At 37.7% G+C, this 18,764-nt stretch overlaps 1 protein-coding gene across 3 annotated transcripts in view; it reads right to left on the bottom strand.

Moving 5' to 3' along the window:
* CENPC (centromere protein C) overlaps positions 1-18,764 on the bottom strand; it is an 81,750-nt gene that overhangs the window by 36,308 nt on the left and 26,678 nt on the right. For all 3 annotated transcript variants that reach the window (XM_065914013.1, XM_065914015.1, XM_065914014.1), the window contains exon 9: positions 1,036-1,227. In XM_065914013.1, the coding sequence (XP_065770085.1) occupies positions 1,036-1,227 (192 nt within the window). The remainder of the gene's footprint in view (positions 1-1,035; positions 1,228-18,764) is intronic.

The following is an 18,764-nucleotide window of genomic DNA, read 5'->3' as shown; positions in this document are numbered from 1 at the left end:
CAACATGTCTCAGGACTAATACATGTTTCAAGTCTTTTTTGATAAATTATGGAGCTCAAGCATGCTTATCCCAGCTTTGTAAGATTTTTATTAGTCCATATAATTACACGTTCATTTACCATAGTACAGTTTCCAGCAACCTGGGGCAAAAAGATGAGTTCTCCAAAGTAGTAACAGTAGTATTTAACATTTTAATACTAAATATATGCCATTTAATACTTATAATTTAATGAGGTTAGAAGTAATGGTAGTCACATTTTAAAGAGTAAGAAACTAAACAAAGTAATCTACTCAAAGTTTACCTTCAACATTTATCCTCCCAGCATCAACCCCACCAACCTACTTCTAAGTGTTGCCACATACTCTGCCTTTACCTTTTCACATGATAATGTCTTTGCTTCAATCTAGAGCTAACCCTTTTATTCTGGGGTAGCCCACACCCATTCCTTGCCTACACAAAGACTGTGATCATGTACTTTTTCACACAGTCGTTTTAAAAAGCAGATGAGCTGATATAATATCTTGCATATTAGAGAGAGAGAGAGACCCCACATCTGCCACATCCCTTTATTTTACTGTCTCTTGGTCTCACTTCCAAACTCCCTTGAATCCACCTCAATCAGAGACGTTTGGTCTCATCATTCTACAAAAATCAATTTTATCAAGGTGATAACAACCCCCAAAATCACACTGTCAATTCTTAGCTCTCATCTAATTCACGCCATGAGCAGTATTTTAAAAAGTTCCTCACCTCATTCAATATACCTATACTGCTGGTCTTCCTTCTGTAGAATATAAGTCATATAACAGCAGCAATGTTTCAAATTTTGGTTTTATTTTTCCACAGCTGTGTCCCTGTACCTAGAATACTGTATATGATAAAGCTTCATGAATATCTATAATGAATTGATTTAATATTTATATTGATGATCCAATTTAATTTTTTCCTCATGAGATCTTTCTCAAGCAAACAGGAATGTAAATCAAACACAGAGCCTCTGATAGAATGAATATGATTTAAATAAAAATACTTACTCTGCTCTGATTTTACCACCCACCAATTAGATGGGCGTCTAGAAATTCTTCGACTTCTTGTGACAGTTGAAGTTAATTCTTCAGGCTCAATTTTGTTCTTCTTGGATCCACTTGAAAAATGCTTCTTTTTGCATTCCTTATCTTTTTTCTGATTCTTTTTGTGAGGAACATTGGTGTTATCTTTCTTGCTTCCTAAAATAAAGAATAAAAATAAAAATCTACTGAACCAAAGAATATTCAGAAAACCACAGCCAATTAAAAAAACAAACAAAAAATACCTCTCAATTATAGAAACTTAAATTTATCCTATGGACTTCTTTTTTCTTCTATTTTTTAAAAGTCACACATTCTCAAAATCTACAACTTCCTCTCAGCTAAATGCAAACTTGCACATTGCTTGATAAGCAACATATACTCCTGAGTCAAAAAGAATAGTATAGTATGTAAAGGAAAAACGAAATATATGACTCCTTCCACTACTTAAGAAAGTCCCATGTAAGAAAAGGTTAACCACTGCTTTTCTGTTTTAAAATAATTCATGACTTTAGTCAATCTAATTTATGGAAGAGAATACTTAAAGGAAGTTTTCAATAAAGATATATTTTCTACCTGAAGAAAAAAAGAACGTTTCTTTGAATAGAATTTAAAGAGGAAAAAGAATTTAAAACAAGAATGACTATGGAAAGTAACAAAAAGTTAAAGGTGTCAATAGCAGTTTCATTTTACTACAAAAGCAGGTAGAGAAGAAAAGATCTTCTTCAAAAGGGACAGATGAACTGTAGTTCTGTTTTTGAGACTGACAACCAGGAAGAAGGGGAAATCAGAAATACAGGCTATTTGAATACAAATATTTGAATACAAATACATCTAGAACGAAATGTGTACAACCACCAACATGAGTTTAACAATGGAAAATTCTTAATTAAAACATTAGATGTTATATAATGAAAAATTTTCTTGACCACCAAGTCAACCAAGAAACCTGCATTTTTAAGTTTCTGACACAAATATTTCTATGAGATCCAAATAAATTAAAATCATTATCAAATAGGAAACTCATATAGTAAATAAACTGCATAAAAGTACGTAAGATCAGGGGAAGTGGCCAGATGGCAAAACAGGAAGATCCTGAGCTCACCTCCTCCCACAGGCATACTAAAATTACAACTACTATTTACAAAGCAAATATTAATGAGAACAATCTGAATGCTAGCAGAAAAAGACCTTCTACAACTAAAGACATGAAGAGCCACAAGACAGGCAGGAAAGGCAGAGACAAGAGACAACCAAGACCCACGGTGGGAAACCTACACAGAAGAATAATTACGGTTGCATGGCTCTCCTCAGGGAGCCACATGGTGTGAGTCCCACGCTGGGCTCCCCTGTGTAGGATTCCTGCACCAGGAAGACAAGCCCCCTAAAGTTTGGCTTTGAAGGCTAGTAAGGCTTACTTTCAGGAGAATCTGAGGGCTATAGTAAATACAGATGCCACTCTTAATAGGCATTTGCATTGTAATTAAAATGGCAAAATCTCAAACACTCCAAGGCCCAAGGCAGAAGTAGCAGTTTGGAAGGAGCCTGGGTCAAAACCACTTGCTGATCTCGGAGAGCCTCCCAGAGAGGCAGGTAGTAAGTGGAGCTCACAGGGGACCCCGATGCTGGTTGCAGTCATTGTTCTACCACAAGGACACTGCTGTCGGCAACCACAACTTTGGAATCTTCTATCTAGCTTACTAGAGCTTCCCAGTGGTCAGTGGTAAAGAGACCGCTTGCCAATGCAGGAGACGTAGGTTTGATCCCTGGGACAGACAGATCCGCTGGAGAAGGAAATGGCAACCAGCAATGGCAACTCCAGTATTCTTGCCTGGGAAATGCCATGGGCAGAGGAGCCTGCAGGGCTGTAGACCACAGGCTCACGAAACAGTCAGATACGACACAGGGACTATTAATAAAACAGCAGCATCTAGCTTACTAATGCCAGACCCCCTCCACCCACCAGAAGGTCAGCATCAGTCCTGGGACAACTCAGGCCAAGAAGCCAACCTAGCTGGGACCCAGCTTATCAATGGGCCAGCACTAGCCTCTGGACCCCTGGAACCCCACGGCCAACCATCAGGATCAGTCCTACCCACCATCAGTCTGACACCAGCTCCAGGAATCCCAGGGCCTTATAGCCAGAAATCCCAGGATCCAGCTCTGCCCACCATTCTGCTGGTGAATTTACACCAGCTCCAAAACACCCTGGACCTCACAGCGACTGGTGTAAGGAACAGGTCCTGCCCACAAGCAGGCAACACCAACCCCAGGCCACAGCCCTGCCCACCAGCAGCAGGCCAACACTAGCTCCCAGACCGCAGGCACCACCCCAGACACCCCAGGACCTGGCTGAGCCCACCAGCAGCAGCCTCCACACGATGCAAGGCCAAAGAACTAAGTGGGGTACAAGCCTTCCTACCAGCACTTTAAGTCATCTTTATTACCTACAGCATATAACACTGTTTGGTATACAAGCTCTCAAACAGACACCAAAATAACAAGTTCAGGTGAAAGCCTATATTTCACTAGGCAATGATATCAATAAAACTGCTACCAAGCATGAGCAATTTTAGATACTACCTAAATTTTGATACTTAAAATGTGGCTCACATCAACTACACTAGCATCACCTGGGATAGACTGTTTAGAACAAAAGAATCTTGAGTCCCATCCCAGACCCACTAAATCGTTTATTAATCAATATTTTAACAAGACCCTCAGTGAATTCAAATGCACATGCAAATATGAAAAACGCTATTCTAGGTTCTTTATTAGGAAGTAGAGGGATACAGGATAAAATGAGTGAAATTCTGTCATGAAACCTTATAGCAACATCACTCTGTGATTCTATTTTCACAAAGTTATAGGATTTGGCAATACTGTAAATTCGGAATGAAGAGAACTGATTGATACTGATAAAGAGAACTGATCCGTGCTTATAAAGGAGTAAAAGAAGACTATTTGCCTTACTTATACTGTTGTTGTTCAGTTGCTAAGTCATGCCCATCTCTTTGGGACCTCACGGGCTGCAGCACGCCAGGCTTCCCTGTCCTTTGTAATCTCCTGGAATTTGCTCAAACTCACGTCCATTGAGTCAGTGATGCCATTTAACTATCTCATCCTCTGCCGCCCACCTCTCCTCCTGCCCTCTCTCTGCCAGTGTCAGGGTCTTTCACAGCATCAGTCTTTCTCAATGAGTTGGCTCTTCTCATCAGGTGGCCAAAGTACTGGAGCATCAGCTTCAGCATCAGTCCTTCCAATGAATATTCAGGGTTATTTCCTTTAGGACCGACTCATTTGATCTCCTGGCAGTCCACGGAACTCTCAAGAGTCTTCTCCAGCACCACAGTTCAAAGGCATTAATTCTTCAGTGCTCAGCCTTTTTTATTGTTCATCTCTCACACCCACACATGACTACTGGAAAAACTATAGCTTTCATTATATGGACCTGGATGTTGGCAACTTATCTCTGGTTCTTCTGCCTTTACTAAATCCAGCTTGTACAACAGGAAGGTCTCAGTTCACATACTGTTGAAGCCGAGCTTGAAGGATTTTGAGCATTACCTTGCTAGCATATGAAATGAGCACAATTCTATGGCAGCTAGAACACTCTCTGGCATTGCCTTTGAGATTGGAATGAAATCTGATCTCTTCCAGTCCTGTGGCCATTGCTGATTTTCCAAATTTGATGGCATACTGAGTGCAACACTTTATCATCATCTTTTAGCAACTAAAATAGCTCAGCTGAAATTCCATCACCTCCACTAGCTGTGTTCATAATAATGCTTCTTAAGGCCCACTTGACTTCACTTGACTCCACACACCAAGATGTCTGGCTCTAGGTGAGTGACTGCACCATCATGGTTTTCCAGGTCATTAAGACCTTTTTTGTATAGTTCTTCTGTGTATTCTTGCCACCTCTTCTTAATCTCTTCTCCTTATGTTTGGTCCTTGCCACTTCTGTATTTACACTGTTCCGCAATTATACTGGATCAGGCACAAAAATTTTTTATAAAAAAAAATAGAAAGAATCTACTGTACCAATATTGTGTTTAGTAAGAGTATCAACCAATACTTTCAAGATGACGAGAATAGGAAACACTACAAGCTACCACAAAGTAAAAACTTGTAAATAAATAACATATTTTAGGGAGTAGATATAGAAAATAATAAAGGGTCAATTTACAAAACACCAAAGCAAGAATGAGAACTTTCAACATAGTTGTCACTATTTGAAAAATTATTTGCACAACAGCAAGAATTTTCACTGATAAGCATCATTTTCCAGCTCCCAAGATTCCATCCACATCTCGCTTCTCTAACTCCTTTTATTTATGTCTTTCCTTCTTGTTTTTCCCTTATGCTTCTCAAAAATATCCTCAGGAACTGCTTCAATAAATGAGAGGTACTCGTGATGACAGAGATTATTGTCCATATTCATTGAACTGATTCAAAAAAGAAAAAACACCAATGTGAACAATGATTTAAAGCAAAAGAATATGAAGAGGAAAATGCTACCATCAAAGATTTATTCAGACAATGATATAAAAAAAAAAAAAATCATACAAAGTAAAAAAGAAACCAATTAAGAACACCATTTCGGAATTCAGCTCCAAATCAAGAAAGATTAGAGAATGAATGACATAAAAAGGAACGTATACAGAACATTAAGCTGATATATGAAACATCTAGTAATATGAAAAGAGGTAACTTAGAACTGTAGGGACACAAGTCATAAGCAGGGCAATAGCTAGAGAAAAAAGTGACTACTGTAGAAAATTTTGCATATTTACATGTACAGGAACAGGATTCTGAAGATGGGGCATGTTCAGATAAACACAGCAAGAGTATTCATCCAAAATAGAGCAATATTTCTGTCACTGCTGATAATATATTCCAGTGAGCCACAGAAATGCTATCGCAAAGTGGTTTTAGGAACAGGAAAGATATAGTTCCTATTCTTCTGGAGCTTTCAGTCCAGACTCTATAGTACAAGACAAATTCAGCATTTTCTTATTATGTTTGAAAATGAAGAGTGCTTTGGAGCAGATGTAGGAACATACAGGGTAAGTGATAATAATCAAGGAAAGTAATATTTAAACTTATTACACAGCTTGGTAGGGAACCCACAGTATATTTTCTTTTCCTTTTAAATTTTATTTTCTAAGTAAAAGGAAGAGCATACAAAAAGACCCACAGCTGAGAAAGTGGCCTGTTCATGGAATTGGAAAAAATTCATTATAAACCAGTCCAGGAGATAAATCTGGAGAGGAAAGAAAAGCAAGGGTATATGCATAAAATGCTAAAATAATCTAAGAAAGAGGTTAATGTAACTTGGCCAAAGGGGGTAGCTGTAGCAATGGAGGGAAATAATAAATGTGAAAGCTACTAAGGAAGAAATCAAAAGACTTATTGACTTTATACAGTTTGCCAAGTAAAGAAAACAGGAGATGAATCAGATTTCTTTTTTATTATGTTTCTGCTTAAGAAGATACTGAAAACTAGCAGAGGAAGAAGTTGGGAGGAATTTAGTTTCCAATATGTTGAGTCTGAGAAGCCTATGGGACAACAAAAGTAGAAAAGTTAATTTGCTCAATCCAAGTCATCAGTTTAGGCATTACAATTATTTTAAGTGCCTTATGAATCAATGGAAAAAATTATTTTCAGAATTAGAATTATCTCCATATTTTTAGTCTTTGAAAATGATATGGTTGGTAGAATAATGACTTCCTAATTCACCTGCCCTAATCACAAAATCTGTGAAAATGTTACATTATGTGGCAAGAAAGTTTAGAGACATGATTAAGGTAATAAACCCTAAAATAAGGAGATTATCCCAGGATAAGTGGCTGAATCCAATTACAGTGAGAAGGCTGGCATTGCTGGTTTTGAGACTGTAAGAGGACAGCCATGATTTAAGGAATACAGGCGATTTCAGGAAGGTAGAGAAAGCAAGGCAACAGATCTTCTTCCAGAACAACCAAAAAGGAACAAAAACCTTGTAAACACCTGGATTTTGATCCAGTAAAATCCATTTCAGACTCCTGACTCACAGAATGGGAAGATAATGTTTGTTGTTTTAAACCGCTAAGTATGTAGTAAGTTGTTATGAGAGCAAAAGAAAATTAAGGCAGAATGCTATATTAGTTAATCAATCTAGATAAATACAAGTTTTATATACACTAAAACCAGTGTACAAAATATAGCAGGTACTCAATACAGGTTTAATATTTATAATTTAGGAGAGTATCGTCCAAGTACACTTTCTTGATGCAATGTTTTTTACTAAGAAATTATAAATACACATCTTCCAAATTTTGTGAATTTATATTCTACTAGTTTTAAGAAATATGCTTTCTTATAATGTTAACTATCACCTTCAGTTTAGCCAAATTCTCCATACAGTGTTTTCTAAAAATGACCAAATGCTGATGAGAAACTGAAGGAATCAAAAAAATAAAGAAGAATTCAAATAAAAAGGATATGGTACATGTCTAACATTTATAAGAGATCCATTAAATAGGTCATTTTTCCTTCTATTGCAAGCAACAGTTGTCAAATATGCAAAGGCATATATAGGCAAAACGGAAGTCTGACAACTATTATTTCAGGTGATATAAAGTCTATGTTATAGACAATACAAAAAGAAAGCTAAAATAACTGAGTGTATGCATGAGCTTAGTCGTGTCCAACTCTTTGCAACCCCATGGACTGTAGCCCGCTTCTCTGTCCATGGGATTTCCCAGGTAAGAATACTGGAGTGGTTTGTCATGCCCTTCTCCAGGGGATCTTCCTGGCCCAGGGATGGAACCCCTGTCTCCTGCATTGCCAGGCCGAGTCTTTACCACTGAGCCACCAGTGATAACTATATTACAGAGGATTTTTTTAAAAAAAAGGTTAGGATAAATATTGAGCTTCTAATATACTCTCCCTTCTATATTAACAACAGAGTTAGAAAATCCAGGCACAAAAACAATTCCACTTAAGCACTAAAAATTTTCACCTTTTCAAAACTTTTTGATGTAACAAAAAATATGGGCTCTAGGTTGAAACAGATCTTAAGACTAATATTTAACTTCTTTTGAGTGTTATCTCTTATTGGATAGGATTGTCAAGGATTAAGCTGTATTTCATACATACAAAGTGCAAATAAATCTGGTAAGTGTTTTCTAGTCCATTAACTATTCTGGAGAAAGTTCTTTCTATAATACCTTTTCTCTCTATTACAGAAAAAGTGATACACTTCATCCATTTACAATCAAAATTCTTCAAAGAAGTGGCCACAAAGGGAACATACCTCAGCATAATAAAGGCCATATAAGACATATATGACAAAGCCACAGGTAACATCATACTCAACGGTGAGAAGCTGAAAACATTCTCTAAGACCAGGAATGGTGAAAAGCTGAAAACGTTTCCTCTAAGACCAACTCTCACCACTTTTGTTCAACACAGCTTTGGAAGTCTTAGCCACAGCAATCAGGGAAGGAAAAGAAACAAAAGAAGTCTAAATTGGAAAGGAAGAAATAAAACTGTCACTGTCTGCAGATGACAAGATACTACTAAGTTGGTGCAAAAGTAACTGCGGTTTTTGCATTGTTGAAATTTGCTATTTGATATTAAAATATAGTCTTAAATAAACATATTTATGTTATATATCATTTTAATGCACACTTCTATGCTTTTTTGCTAACAACATTATTAGTTGCTGATTATATTATATAAATAGACTATGTAAATGATGTTAGACAAAAAGCAAATTCAAGCAATTTTCTTATTCAAGTTCAAAACGGGTTGCAAAGCAGCGGAGACTACTTGCAACATCCACAACATATTTGGCCCAGGAACTGCTAATGAACATACAGTGCGATGGTGGCTCAAGAAATCTGGCAAAGGAGATGAGAGTCTTGAGGATGAGGAACACAGTGGCCAGACGTCAGAAGTTGACAATGACCAATCATCGAAGCTGATTCTCTTACAACTACACGAGAAGTTGCCAAAGAACTCAACGTTGACCACTCTACGATCACTTGACATTTGAAGCAAATTGAAAAGGTGCAAAAGGTCAATAAATGGATGCCTCCCAAGCTGACTGAAAAGGAAAAAAAAAAAAAATCATGCTTTGAAGCATTATCTTCTTTTATTCTACACAATAATGAACCTTCTCAATCAGATTGTGACATGTGACGAAAAGTAGATTTTCTACAACAACCGGCAACAAACAGCTCAGTGACTGGACCAAGAAGCTCCAAAGCACTTCCCAAAGTGAAACTTGTTCCAAAAAAAAGATCATGGTCCATGTTTGGTAGTCTGCTGCCTGTCTGATCCACTACAGCTTTCTGAAGCCTGACAAAATCGATATATCTGAGAAGTATGCTCAATAAATCAATGAGATATACAGAAAACTGCAATGCCTGCTGCTAGCATTAGTCAACAGGAAGGGTCCAGTGCTTCTCCACAACAGCGCCTGACCTCACATTGCACAACTAACAATTCAAAAGTTGAATGAATTAGGCTACAAAGTTTTGCCTCATCTGCCATATTTAGCTGAACTCTTGCCAACCAACTATCACTTCTTCAAGCATCTAAACAACTTTTTCCAGGGAAAAACCTTCCGCAACCAGCAAGAGGCAGAAAATGCTTTTCAAGAGTTTATCAAATCCTGAAGCACTGACTTTTTTTTTCTTTCTTGAAACACAGAATTTTATTTAGAAACTGTTTAAAGTAGAAAAACTCCCTGTCAAGAAAGACCAGGTGGAGAATGGGTTCCCAATAAAATGGAATTTTAGGACAATGAAAGTCTAAAAGGCCACAAAAGAGAAACAGCACCACTGTTATTTGAACAATGGCTAGTTACTTACATTTTTTGGCATTGTTATTCACTGAATCTGAGTTTTCCTCTGAATTCCACATAGAGCATGCACTACACAACAGTTTTATCCTAAAATACCTGCTTGCTACACATATTTCAGGACAAGCTACCACCAGAAACAAATCTATACAAATACATCAGGGGCTAAACAATCTCAGCAGTGGGTGACACAAATTTGTAGAATTCTGCCAAATAAAGGAACTGAGTCAGCTGTGAGCAAAGTAAATGAGGGAGTTAAGGAATAAAATGTTTTAAATATTAATAATTAACTCAGATATGGTACTATATTTTCTGCAAAATAAAATTAACATTTGGTAACATGCTAACATTCTTATCTCCAAAGAGATTAGTGCACTGGCAAAGTATTCTGATAAAAGTGGAGGGCTAAGGACAGCAGGTACCAAAAACACCCAGTCTTACAGATCCCAAGAGTGGTGGCCCTCACTGATCACTCCCTTTGCAAAGGTCCAGAAAGAACTTGCAGCATGATCAACTACTGCTGATCTTTCACTCTAAGCAGCAAATTTTAAGGAGCCAAACAGGAGTCCCCAGTGGGCAAGGGGAACAGAGAAGAGAAACATGTTAAATGCAAACTTAAAACAGAGTAAAACGGGACACAACCCTCATTCAAATCCCAGAGATGCAGGCAAGTCCCCAAAAGTAGATGTTAGGTTTAGTTTAAAAACTGGACACATCTCATTTCCCCCCACCCCCCCGCTCCAAAAAAAAAAAAAAACGATACATAGAATTATCAGGGATAACTGGAAAAATCACCAGAGAAATGCTCAATGAAAATCAAGCTCTTCCAACCAAATGTTAGGCCTGAAACACATCCTATATTCATCCAGGCAACAAAGCCTCTTGCCAAAGCATGGATTTTTAAGCTACAGGAATAAAACTTATTACTCACTGGCAAAAAAGTAATGATCCCTATTTTGATTAATAAAGATGTGTTTGAGCCTTGTTGTAATGATTTAAAATTCACAGTTCAAAACTGCAGTTATGTTTGCACCAACCAAATACACATAGCAAATCCTAAAGATGCTACTAGGAAATTATGAGAAGTCTTCAGTGAAAAACAAAATTTGCAGGATACAAAATTAACATACAAATCTGTTGCATGTCTATACACTAACAACAAAAGATTAGAAAGAGAAATTAAGGACAATCCCATTCACCACTGCATCAAACGTAAAATACTTAGACCACTTAAGGAGGCAGAAGACCTGTACTCCAAAACTATAAGATGCTAACGAAAGAAATCAAAGATGACACAGATGGGAAGATATATCATGCTCTTGAAAATGAAAAATCAGATTTCTCACAATGACTATCCTACCCAAGCAATCTGCAGATTCAATACAATCCTTATTAAATCACCAATGGCATTTTTTGCAGAACTAGAACAAAAACACTTTAAATTTGCATGGAAACACAGAAGACTGTGAATTGGCAAAACAATCCTGAAAAAGAAAAATAGAGCTGGAGGAATCAGTTGCCCTGACTTCAGACTATACTACAAAGCTACAGCAATCAAAACAGTATGGTATTGAAACAAAAACAGACATACACATCAATGGATCAGGATAGAAAGTCTAGAAATAAACCCATGCACCTACGGTGAATTAATGTATGACAAAGGAGACAAGAATATACAGTAAAAAAAAAAAAAAAAGACACTCTCTTGAATAACTGGTACTGGGAAAACTGGACAGCCACCTGTAAAAGAATGAAATTAGAACATTCTCTAACACAACACACAAAAATAAACTTAAAATAGATTACAGATCTAAATATAAGACCAGATACTATAAAACTGCTAGAGGAAAACACAGGCAGGACACTCTTTCACAAAAATTACAAGTATCTTTTTTGATTCACCTCCTAGGGTAATGAAAATAAAAAGAAAATAAACAAACGTGACCTAATTAAACTTAAATGATTTTGCACAGTAAAAGGGAATACATATACAAAATGAAAAGACAACTCACAGAAGGGAAGGAAATACTTGCAAGTGAAGTCACCAATAAATAAGAGATTCATTTCCAAAATACACACACTAGCTCATACAGCTCAATATAAGAAAAAACCAAAAACACCCAAATGAAAAATGAGCATAAGATCTAAATAGACATTTCTCCAAGAAGATACACAGATGGCCAATAAGCACATGAAAAGATGTTCAATACTGCTAATAATTTGAGAAATGCAAATCAAAACTACAAGGAAGGATCACCTCAAACCGGTCAGAAGGGCCATCATCAAAGGTCTACAAATAATAAATGATGGAGAGGAAGTAGAGGAAAAAACCCTTCTACACTGTTGCTGGGAATGTAAACTGGGCCACCCACTGTGGAGTATAATATGTTAGTTCCTTAAAAAACTAACAATAGGATAAGCCCTGCTACAAAGAGGGCAGGCGGTGAGCCGAAACAAGTGCACCCAAACCCTGCAATGCAGAGAGCAGGCAGGGGGAGCCAGAACAAGTCCACACGAGCCCTGCAATGCAGCACGAGGGCCCCGGAAGCCAAGAGAAGTGCACACAAACCCCTCAATGCAGACGGCGGTCTGGGGAGCCAAGATAAGGGCACACAAGCCCCGTGAAGCAAAGGGCAAGCCAAGGGAACCAAAACAGGTACACACAAGCCCCGCAACACAGAGCAAGGGCCTTGGGAACCGAGACAAGTGTACACAAGACCCGTGACACAGAGGTTGAGCTCAGAGGGCTGAGGGAAGCCCACACAAGTCTCTGTGACACAGAGGGCACAAGAAAAGATCCACATAAGCTCCTACCTAGCAAGCTTTGGCCAGCAGTGCAGGGCAGGATGGGGAATGATCCCAGAAATAAGCAGGGGGCTGGTGGCAGTGAAGATATCCTGAGAGAGCCACTTTAAGTGGCTGCAGAAACAGACATGTCAAACACTTCCCTCATAGCTCAGTCGGTAAAGAATCTGCCTGCAGTGCAGGAGACCTGGGTTCTATCCCTGGGTCAGGGAACTCTCCTGGAGAAGGAAATGGCAACCCACTCCAGTATCCTTGCCTGGAAAATCCCATAAACAGAGGAGCTTGATGGGCTGCAGTCCACAGAGTCAGGCATGACTGAGCAACTAACACACACACAACACTGCCAAAGCCAGAAAGACTGCCCAAAGGCATACTGAACCCACAAACTCTCCAAACCTACTAATCTACACTGCACTGTCCTTGAGAGACAAGATCCAGCTCCATCAACCAGAACACAGGCACAAGCTCCCCTAACCATGAAAACGTCACAGGACACTAACCCAATCCCATCCACAGGGGTAGACGCCACAACCAAAGAGAACTACAACCTTGAGAACCTTTTCTTCTCTTATAATTCACAGTTTATATCCCCCTACATATTTCCACCTTCACATTCGCCTTCTACGGTACTATGGAGCTTTCCTCTTTACTTTTCTTGTTAAAAAAAAAACTCATTTTAAGATTTTTTTTTTCTCTTTTTCACCCTCTTTTTTAATGAGTTTTTCATTTTGCTTTTTATATATTCAACTGCTTTTCCTATAGTTCTTTACCGGCTATATCTACTTCTGAATATACATATAAATCTTCTCCACTTATGTCTATTCATCTTTGCTTTTCTATTTTTTCTGTTGCTCTTTTTTTAAACTTCTTTCCACCCCCTCCTTTTCTCTTTTGCCTCCCTTCTCCTCTTTGTCTTTTTTCCTTCTCCCTGTATTCCTTCACTCTTTCTTTTTTCACCAAGTAGGTTAAATTGCTGAGCTCTCTGTTATATTCCCCAGTTGGCCCTCTGCTATGCAGTTTTCCAGATTGAGCAAGACCTAGCTCTGCTTTTAATTGGTTATCACTTTTGACTCTCCTGGTTCACCAAGTCAATCTCCTGTACTCTTTTCTTTAGAACACTTTGGTTATAACTATATGTGTGGAAGTATGTGTATATGTCCCATTATCTCTGTAATTACCTGCTTGATTTGCTTGATCTCCAACCAGAACACAGGCACAGGTCACCCCTAACAAGAAATCAACACAAAGCCCCAACCAACATTTCCCTCCGAAGGCAAAAACCAAAAGCAAGAAGTTAATACAACCCTAAAGCCTGGGAAGAGGAGACCGAAATGAAGCAAGTCAGAAAAAAAAAAAATGACAAAAATACAGAGAATACAGCACAAATGAAAGAGCAAGGTCAAAACGCACAACACCAAATAAAGAAGAAATAAGCAATCTCCTTGAAAGAGAATTCAAAATAATGATAGCAAAGATGGTCTGAAGACTTGAAAACAGAATGGAGAAAATACAAGAAACATTTAACACAGTTAATACAATCATCCAGGACATAGAATAAAGAATAAGCAAACAGATGAGTAACACAATTACTGAAATTAAAAATACCTTCCTCTAGAAGGAACCAACAGCAGAATAACTGAGGCAGAGGGACGGATAAGTGAGCTGGAGGATAGAATGGTGCAAATAACTGCTGAAGTGCAGGATAAAGGGAAAGGCACAAAAAGAACTGAGGATATCATCAGACCTTCGGGACAATATTAAACGTACCAATCTTCGAGTTATAGGGGACACAGAAGAAGGAAAAAAAGAAAGCACCGAGAAAATTTTTGAAGAAATTATAGTATGCAGGTTAAGTAGTATAACTTAAGTTATACTAAAGTTATATAAGTAGTAGTATAACTGCATAACAGTATAGTATGCAGTTAAGAAGTAAAACCGGACATGGAGCAATGGACTGGTTCCAAATTAGGAAAGGAGTATGTCAAAGCTGTATATTGTCACCCTGCTTAGCTTATTTAAACAGAAAGCAAAGAGGAACTCAGGAGACTCTTGATGAAAGCGGAAGAAGAGAGTGAAAAAACTGACTTAAAACTCAACATTCAAAAAATGAAGATCATGGCATCTGGTCCCATCACTTCACAGTCTCATCACTTCATGGCAAATAGATGGGGAAACAATGGAAACAGTGACAGAGTTTCTTTTCTTGGGCTACAAAATCACTGTAGGTGGTGACTGCATCCATGAAATTAAGACACTTGCTCCTTGGAAGAAAAGCTATGACCAACCTAGACAGCATATTAAAAAGCAGAGACATTACTTTGCTGAAAAAGGTCCACCTAGTCAAAGCTATGGTTTTTCCAGTAGTCATATATGGATGTGATAACATAAAGAAAGCTGAGCCCAAAGAACTGATGCTTTTGAACTGTGGTGTTGTAGAAGACTCTTGAGAGTTCCTTGGACTGCAAGGAGATCCAATCAATCCATCCTAAAGGAAATCAGTCCTGGGGTTCATTGGAAGGACTGATGTTGAAGCTCCATTACTTTCGCCACCTGATGTGAAGAACTGACTCACTGGAAAAGATCCTGATGCCGGGAAAGTTTGAAGGCAGGAGGAGAAGGGGACAACAGAGGATGATATGGTTGGATGGCATCACCGACTCGATGGACATGAGTTTGAGCAGGCTCCAGGAGTTGGTGATGGACAGGGAAGACTGGCATGCTGCAGCCCCAGGTCGAAAAGAGTCAGACACGACTGAGTGACTGAATTGAGAGCTGAAAACTTTCCCAACATGGGAAAGGAAATAGTCAATCAGTCCAAGAAGTGCAGAGAGTCCCTTACAGGAGAAACACAACAAGACATGTTAATCAAGCTGAGATTGAGTACAAAGAAAGAATATTAAAAGCAGCAAGGGAAAAGTAACAAGTAACATACAACCGAAAACTCATACATTTAACAGCGGATCTTTCAACAGAAACTCTACAGGCCAGAACGTAATGGTAGTATATATTTAAAGTACTAAAAGAGAAAAATCTACAACCAAGATTACTATATCCCGCAAAGATCTCATTCAAAATTGATAGAGAAATCAAAAGCTTCACAGACAAGCAGAAGTTAAGAGAATTCAGCATCATCAAACCAGCCTTGCAACAAATACTAAAGGGACTTGCATAGTCAGTAAACACAAGAGAATAGAAAGGCCTACAAAACAAACCCAAAACACTCAAGAAAACGCCAATAGCAACACATGTATCACTAATTACCTTAAATGTAAATGGATTAAATGTACCACCCAAAAGATACAGACTGACTGAATGGACATTAAAAAAAAGATCCATATATATATGCTGCCTACAGGAGACCGTTTCAGACCTTGAGAAACATACAGACTGAAAGTAAAAGGATGGAGAAAGATATTCCGTGAGAATGGAAACCAAAAGAAAGCCAGAGTGGCAATCCTTATTTCAGACAAAATAAGACTTTAAACCAAAGAATATTATCAGAGACAAAGAAGGACACTACATAATGATCAAGTGATCAATCTAAGAAGATATAGCAATTGTAAACATTTATGCACCTAACATAGGAGCACCTCAATTCATAACACAAACACTAACAGGCATAAGAGGGGAAATCAACAGTAACACGATAGTAGGTGACTTAAAAAACCCACTTACACCAACAGACAGATCATCAAAACAGAGAATCAAGAAGGAAAAACAAACCTTACATGAAACATTAGACCAAATGGACCTCACTGATATCTTCAGGACTTTCCATCCAAATGCAGAAGAATATACTTTTCAAGTGCACATGGAACATTCTCCAGGACAGATCACATATTGGGTCACAAATCAAGCCTCAGTAAATTTAAGAAAACTGAAATTGTATCAAGTATCAAGTATCTTCTCTGACCACAAAGGTATCAGACTAGATATCAACTACAGGGAAAAAACTGCAAAAAACACAAACTCATAGAGATTAAATAAGACATTAATAAATAATGAAGAGGTAACTGAAAATAAGAAAGGGAATCAAAAGATTACTAGAAAGAAATGACAATGGAAAACATGACAACCCAAAACCTATGGGATTCAGCAAAAGCAGTTCTAAGAGGGAAGTTTATAGCGATACAATCACACCTCAAGAAACAACAAAAGCACTGAATAGACAACCTAACTCTACTTCTAAAGCAGCTGGAAAGAGAAAAACAAAAAACGACCAAAGTCAACAGAAGGAAAGGGCTCATAAAAATCTGAGCAGAAATAAATGAAAAAGAAATAAAGGAAACAACAGCAAAGATCAATAAAACTAAGAGGTGGTTCTTTGAGAAGATAAACAAAACTGACAAACCACTAGCTAAACTCATCAAGCCAAAAAGGGAAAAAAACCAAATCAACAAAATTAGAAATGAAAAAGGAGAGGTTACAACAGATAACACAGAAATACAAAGAATCACAAGAGAATATTATGAGTAACTATATGCTAATAAAATGGACAACCTAGAGGAAGTGGACAGATTCTTAGGAAAGGTCAATCTCAGGACTGAACCAGGAATAAATAGAAATTATAAACAACACAGTTACAAACACTGAAATCGAAACAGTGATCAAAAATCTCCCAAAAACCAGATGGCTTCACAGGGGAATTCTATCAAACACTTAGAGAAGAGCTAATGTTTATTTTTCTGAAACTCTTAAAAAAAAAATTGCAGAGGAAGGAACATTTCCAAATTCATTCAACAAGATCACAATCATCCTGATAACAAAACCAGGCAAAGACAACATGAAAAAAGAAAATTATAGGCCAATATTACTGATGAACATAGATGCAAAAATCCTCAACAAAATTCAAGCAAACAGAATTCAACAACACATTAAAAAGCTCATATACTATGATCAAGTTGGGTTTATTCCAGGGATGCAAGGATTCTTCAGTATACACAAATCAATCATGATACACCATATTAACAAACTGAAAGATAAAAACCGTATGATCATCTCAATAGATGCAGAAAAAGGCTTCAACAAAATTCAGCATCCATTTATGATAAAAACGCTTCAAAAAATGGGCATAGAAGGACCCTACCTAAACATAATAAAGGCCATATAAGAAAAGCCCATAGCAAACATTATTCTCAATGGTGAAAAAGTAAAAGCATTCCCTCTAAGATCAGGAACAAATCAAGGGGGTCCACTCCCACCACTATTATTCAACATAATTTTCTAAGTCATAGCAATGGCAATCAGAGAAGAAAAAGAAATAAAAGGAGTACAGACTGGAAAAGAAGAAGTAAAACTCTCACTGTTTAGAGATGACATGATACTATACATAGAAAACCCAAAAGAAACTGCTTAAAATCAGAAAATTGCTAGAGCTAATCAGTGAATTCAGCAAAGTCATGGGATACAAGGTCAAAACACAGAAATTACTTCCATTCCTATACACTAACAATGAAAAATCAGAAAGAGAAATTAAGGAATCAATCCCTTTTACCATTACAACAAAAGAATAAAATATTTAGGAATAAACCTATGTAAGGAGACAATACCTGTATACAGAAAATTATGACACTGATGAAGAAATCAAAGACATCGTAACAGATGAAGAGATATTCCACGCTCCTGCGTAGGAATATCAATATTGTGAAAATGACTATACTACTAAATGAAATCTATAGATGCAACACGACCCCCGTCAAATTACCAATGGCATTTTTCACAGAACTAGAACAAAAAATTTCACAATTCATATGGAAACACAAAAGACCCCGAACAGCCAAAGCAGGCTTGAGAAAGAAGAATGGAGCTGGAGGAAGCAAGCTTCCTGCCTTCAGATTACATGACAAAGCGACAGTCACCAAGACAGTGGGGTACAGGCACAGAAACAGAAATACAGACCAATGGAAAAAGATAGAGAGACCAGAGATCAACCCACAGCCATGGGTACCTTCTTTGTAACAAAGGAGACAAGAATATACTATGGGGCAGAGAGCTTCTTGAACAAGTGGTGCTAGGAAAACTGGACAGCTATGTGCAA

This window comes from Muntiacus reevesi, chromosome 22 (genome assembly GCF_963930625.1).
Source record: "Muntiacus reevesi chromosome 22, mMunRee1.1, whole genome shotgun sequence".
NCBI classification, from domain to species: domain Eukaryota; kingdom Metazoa; phylum Chordata; class Mammalia; order Artiodactyla; family Cervidae; genus Muntiacus; species Muntiacus reevesi.
Note: the sequence above shows the minus strand (reverse complement) of the source record. Positions and strands in the feature narration are given on the sequence as shown.